The 6,147-nt window shown below is 48.8% G+C and overlaps 2 protein-coding genes across 2 annotated transcripts in view; one reads left to right on the plus strand and one right to left on the minus strand.

Moving 5' to 3' along the window:
• VOLCADRAFT_100526 (uncharacterized protein) overlaps positions 1-1,147 on the plus strand; it is a gene marked incomplete at both ends in the record, with an annotated part of 10,550 nt that extends 9,403 nt beyond the window's left edge. The window contains one exon of the mRNA XM_002959082.1: positions 284-1,147. Coding sequence (XP_002959128.1) covers positions 284-1,147 — 864 coding nt within the window. The remainder of the gene's footprint in view (positions 1-283) is intronic.
• A 2,759-nt stretch (positions 1,148-3,906) lies between these two features.
• VOLCADRAFT_33554 (uncharacterized protein) lies at positions 3,907-5,027 on the minus strand (the record flags this gene model as incomplete). The annotated part of the gene is made up of 2 exons (XM_002959084.1): positions 3,907-4,119; positions 4,632-5,027. Coding segments are annotated over 2 exons (609 nt in total), but the record flags the coding sequence as incomplete, so codon positions are not given.
• Positions 5,028-6,147: the final 1,120 nt, after the last annotated feature.

The raw sequence follows: 6,147 nt of genomic DNA on the forward strand, positions 1-6,147 counted from the left end.
CCTACACGACGGCTTCAACCTGTACCGTCAGCTCGGCGGCACCGTATTCATGCTGCAGAAACAGCAGCGGCAAGACAACAGCCCATCTGGCCAGCAGCTTACCCGCTTCGCAACCATGTTCGGCGGCATTCCAACCACTGAAGCACGTGTCGCAGATCTAGTAGACGCACTCAACCAACGCGTCATCACAGATTTGTCCGATCTCACAGACCTCGAACCCCGCGTCGTGCTGCAACGGAACGAACCCAGGCACGCGCTCAACACACGCCTCCTGATGCTCCAGGCGCGCCGCAAAGGAGCGCGTTTGGTCAGCTGGAATGCGGACCACGTCCCGGTTAGGCAACATGGCGCAACCCAACAACAGGCGCTCTCACACGTCGAAAAGGCTGTCGCAATGCGAGTAAAAGACGCCACCTTCGACCACACCACCGCCGACACTTGGTACTACGAGGGTGCACGCTACACCCTACTCGACACCACAGCTGCCGACGCCGGCGCGTGCCACAACAATGAAGTCGAGGCGTGTGGCCTGCTTACCAACAGCCGTGAACCGCCCGACGACGGCCGCGGCCCGTACTGGCGCCTCCACTACCTACCCGCAGCCGTCTTGGTCCGTCCCATTAAAGGGCACGCGCCCAAAGCGGTGCTAGCAGACTTATCGGACTTCGCAGCCAAAGGTGCTGCCTTCGCCATCGTACCATGGCCCTCACCGGCAGCAAACATCACTGTGCCAGCCGCCAACACCGGCACCACCACCAAAAATGTACGTCGAGTCAATGTACCGCTTGGTGACTACTACGCCGTCACCGACTACTTCGTACAGGGCCGTAGCTTCAAGGAAGAATGCTGGGTCGCAGACCTTTCCGTCCCGCCCGGTGGCCTCAAGCGTGCAACCATGTACGTGTTGCTCACCCGCTACAAGACACTCGACCACATCCGCCTCCTGCGCCCGCTCTCTACCACACCCGATGAACGAACACGAGTCGTCAAACAGTTCATGGCAGCAACCAAGCTGGACCCCGACCTGGCGGCCGAACTCCGCCTCCTGGATCGCCGTGCAACCGAAACACGTGAACGCTATACGACCGAGTACAAACATGCCAGAAACCTAGAGGAGCGTTGGACCTCCGCAGCCAACACCACCTGACACGTAAAACAGTTCGTCTGCCTCGCCACTGGATGGCGTTAAATGCCAGCATTGCACGGCTCTCTAGCCGTCCGACGACACGCCCGCACGGCTGGGTGCATCCCTTGCACTTGTGGGTTCGACTCCCACACGGGTGTACTACAAGTATACGCACGCTCCGTCGTACTCGTGCCGCCCAGCCGGGGGACTACGGCCCCCTCGCGGGCGACCAAGCCCGCGTCTAGTCCGGTTGTCCGGAGCGTTTTGGAAATTCCGGGTCGGGAGCGTGCCGTACGCGCTTAAGACCGCGCCGAAAAGAACGGAAGGTCGCCGGTTCGATCCCGAGCAAATTTATGTTTTATGTTTCATATTTGCATATATGCATATGTGCGATATTATGTAATATTATGTAATATGCGATATGCAGCGATATGCGATATGCAGTGATATGTGATATGTATGCAACGATATGCTATGCGATATGCAGCGTTGTGCGATATGTATGTGTATGCAGCGATATGCCATATGATGTGTGAAACAGGGGGGTGTATCTTCGCCCGTGGCAGCTACCCTGCGAAACCCTGCCTTCCCCGGTATTTCGGGGCACCCTCATCCAGTCACCCTAGTCAACTTCTCAGTGGATCGCTCAGGTTCCGCACCCACCACCAGCATCCAACGGAATCTGCCGGGTCGACAGCGGCCCAACTCCGTTCCTGGTCGGCTCGCAGGTTAACTTTATCCCAGGTCACCACCGTCCATCAACTAGGGGCGCAATGCCTTCCACCATCGGAAGGACTTTTGACCCTAACGGGTATCGATCCCGGGATCTCCCGGGGGCAATGGTCGCGCCTTACCAGTGGTGCCAAACCCTTATATAATATGTATGCCATATGTATGCAGCGATATGCGATATGTATGCAGCGATATGCGATATGCGATATGTATGCAGCGATATGCAATATGCAGCGATATGTGATATGCAGCGATATGCGATATGCAGCGATATGTGATATGCTGTGATATGCGATACGCGATATGCGATATGCGGTATGCAATATGCAATATGCAATATGCAAGGTGCAATATGTTTTAATGTTATATATATGCGATCTCATATGCAAGCTTATGAGACCTGCAAGCATATGCGATCTGCAAGCATATGCGATTCTCATATGCAAGCATTTGCGATCTACAAGCATATGCGATCTGCAAGCATATGCGATCTGCAAGCATATGCCATATGCAATCTGCAAGCATATGCTATGCTATGCTATGCTATGCTATGCTATGCTATGCTATGCTATGCTATGCTATGCTATGCTATGCTATGCTATGCTATGCTATGCTATGCTATGCTATGCTATGCTATGCTATGCTATGCTATGCTATGCTATGCTATGCTATGCTATGCTATGCTATGCTATGCTATGCTATGCTATGCTATGCTGTGCTATGCTATGCTATGCTATGCTATGCTATCTGCAAGCATATGCAGTATGCCTATGCGATATGCGATATGCGATATGCGATATGCGATATGCGATATGCGATATGCAATATGCAATATGCAATATGCGATATGCGATATGCAATATGCGATATGCGATATCCGATATGCGATGCATTCTGCAAGCATATGCCATATGCGATCTGCAAGCATATGCGACCTGCAAACATATGTGATCTGCAAGCATATGCTATCTGCAAGCATATGTGATCTGCAAGCGTATGCCATATGCGATCTGCAAGCATATGTGATCTGCAAGCATATGCCATATGCGATCTGCAAGCATATGCGATCTGCAAGCATATGCCATATACGATCTGCAAGCATATGCCATATGCGATCTGCAAGCATATTCGATCTGCAAGCATATGCCATATGCGATCTGTAAGCATATGCGATCTGCAAGCATACGCCATATGCGATCTGCAAGCATATGCAATCTGCAAGCAGATGCCATATGCATCTGCAAGCATATGCCATATGCATCTGCAAGCGTATGCCATATGCATCTGCAAGCATATGCCATATGCGATCTGCAAGCATATGCGATCTGAAGCATATGCCATATGCGATCTGCAAGCATATGCCATATGCGATCTGCAAGTATATGTGATCTGCAAGCATATGCGGTCTGCAAGCATATGCGATCTGCAAGCATATGCCATATGCGATCTGCAAGCATATGCGATCTGCAAGCATATGCCATATGCTTGCATATGCGATCTGCAAGCATATGCCATATGCGATCTGCAAGCATATGCCATATGCGATCTGCAAGCATATGCCATATGCGATCTGCAAGTATATGCCATATGCGATCTGCAAGCATATGCCATATGCGATCTGCAAGCATATGCCATTATGCGATCTGCAAGCATATGCAATCTGCAAGCATATGCCATATGTTTGCATATGCAATCAAGCATATGCCATATGCGATCTGCAAGCATATGCCATATGCCATCTGCAAGCATATGCCATATGCGATCTGCAAGCATATGCCATATGCGATCTGCAAGCATATGCCATATGCGATCTGCAAGCATATGCAATCTCCAAGCATATGCAATGTGCAAGCATATGCGATCTGCAAGCATATGCGAATCTGCAAGCATATGCGAGATCTGCAAACATATGTGATCTGCAAGCATATGCTATCTGCAAGCATATGTGATCTGCAAGCATATGCTATCTGCAAGCATATGTGATCTGCAAGCATATGCCATGTGTGAACTGCAAGCATATGCCATGTGTGATCTGCAAGCATATGCGATCTGCAAGCATATGCCATATGCGATCTGCAAGCATATGCCATATGCGATCTGCAAGCATATGCCATATGCGATCTGCAAGCATATGCCATATGCGATCTGCAAGCGTATGCCATATGCGACCTGCAAGCATAGGCCATATGCGATCTGCAAGCATATGCGATCTGCAAGCAACTGCGATCTGCAAGCATATGCGACCTGCAAGCATATGCGACCTGCAAGCATATGCCATATGCGATCTGCAAGCATATGCCATATGCGATCTGCAAGCCTATGCCGTCTGCAAGCATATGCGATCTGCAAGCATATGCCGTATGCGATCTGCAAGCATATGCTGTCTGCAAACATATGCGATCTGCAAGCATATGCTGTCTGCAAACATATGCGATCTGCAAGCATATGCTGTCTGCAAGCATATGCGTTCTGCAAGCGTATGCGATCTGCAAGCATATGTGATCTGCAAGCATATGCGATCTGCAAGCATATGCCATGTGCGATCTGCAAGCATATGCCATATGCGATCTGCAAGTATATGTGATCTGCAAGTATATGTGATCTGCAAGCATATGCGGTCTGCAAGCATATGCGGTCTGCAAGCATATGCGATCTGCAAGCATATGCGATCTACAAGCATATGTGATCTGCAAGCATATGCGATCTGCAAGCATATGCCATATGCGATCTGCAAGCATATGCCATATGCGATCTGCAAGCACATGCCATATACGATCTGCAAGCCTATGCTGTCTCCAAGCATATGCGATCTGCAAGCATATGCCGTATGCGATCTGCAAGCATATGCCATATGCGATCTGCAAGCATATGCTGTCTGCAAGCATATGCAATCTGCAAGCATATGCTGTCTGCAAGCATATGCGATCTGCAAGCATATGCGATCTGCAAGCATATGTGATCTGCAAGCATATGCGATCTGCAAGCATATGCCATATGCGATCTGCAAGCATATGCCATATGCGATCTGCAAGCATTTGTGATCTGCAAGCATATGCGGTCTGCAAGCATATGTGATCTGCAAGCATATGCAGTCTGCAAGCATATGCAGTCTGCAAGCATATGCGATCTGCAAGCATATGCAGTCTGCAAGCATATTCAGTCTGCAAGCATATGCGATCTACAAGCATGTGCCATTTGCAAGCATATGCGATTTGCAAGCATATGCAATCTGCAAGCAAATGCGTTCTGCAAGCATATGCGATTTGCAAAGAGATGCAGTCTGCAAGCATTTACGATCTGCGCCATATATGCAATATGCAAGCATATGCGATCTGCGCCATATATGCAATATGCAAGCATATGCGATCTGCAAGCATATGCAATCTGCATGCATATGCGATCTGCAAGCATATGCAATATGCAAACATTTGGAATATGCAAGCATGCGCAATATGCAAGCATTTGGAATATGCAATCATGCACAATATGCAAGGATATTGCATATGCAAGCATAGGCAATATGCAATATGTGAGGATATTGCATATGCAAGCATTTGCAATACGCAAGCATTTGCAATCCGGATGCACCCGAACGTCCGGATGCACCCGAACGTGTCCGGACCCGGACGAGAGCTACGGCACCCCCGGGACCGCAGGGACCGCGCCTCGTGCCGAGTTCGATGTCCGGTTGTCCGTCCGGAGCGTTTTGGAAATTCCGGGTCGGGAGCGTGCCGTACGCGCTTAAGACAGCGCCGAAATGAACGGAAGGTCGCCGGTTCGAACCCGAGCAAAATTATGTTTTATGTTTAATTTATGTAATATGTAATATGTTTCATATATGTAATATGTAATATGTTTCGTATATGTAATATGTGCAGCGATATGCCATATGTATGCAGCGATATGCGATATGTATGCAGCGATATGCGATATGTGTGTATGCAGCGGTATGCGATATGTATGCAGCGATATGCAATATGCAGCGATATGCCATATGTATGCAGCGATATGCGATATGTATGCAGCGATATGCGATATGCTGCGATATGCTGTGATATGCGATATGCGATATGCGATATGCAATATGCAATATGCAAGGTGCAATATGTTTTAATGTTATATATATGCGATCTCATATGCAAGCTTATGAGACCTGCAAGCATATGCGATCTGCAAGCATATGCAACCTGCAAGCATATGCCATATGCGATCTGCAAGCATATGCCATATGCGATCTGCAAGCATATGCCATATGCGATCTGCAAGCATATGCGATCTGCAAGCATATG

Source organism: Volvox carteri (genome assembly GCF_000143455.1).
Source record: "Volvox carteri f. nagariensis unplaced genomic scaffold VOLCAscaffold_123, whole genome shotgun sequence".
Taxonomy (NCBI): Eukaryota; Viridiplantae; Chlorophyta; class Chlorophyceae; order Chlamydomonadales; family Volvocaceae; genus Volvox; species Volvox carteri.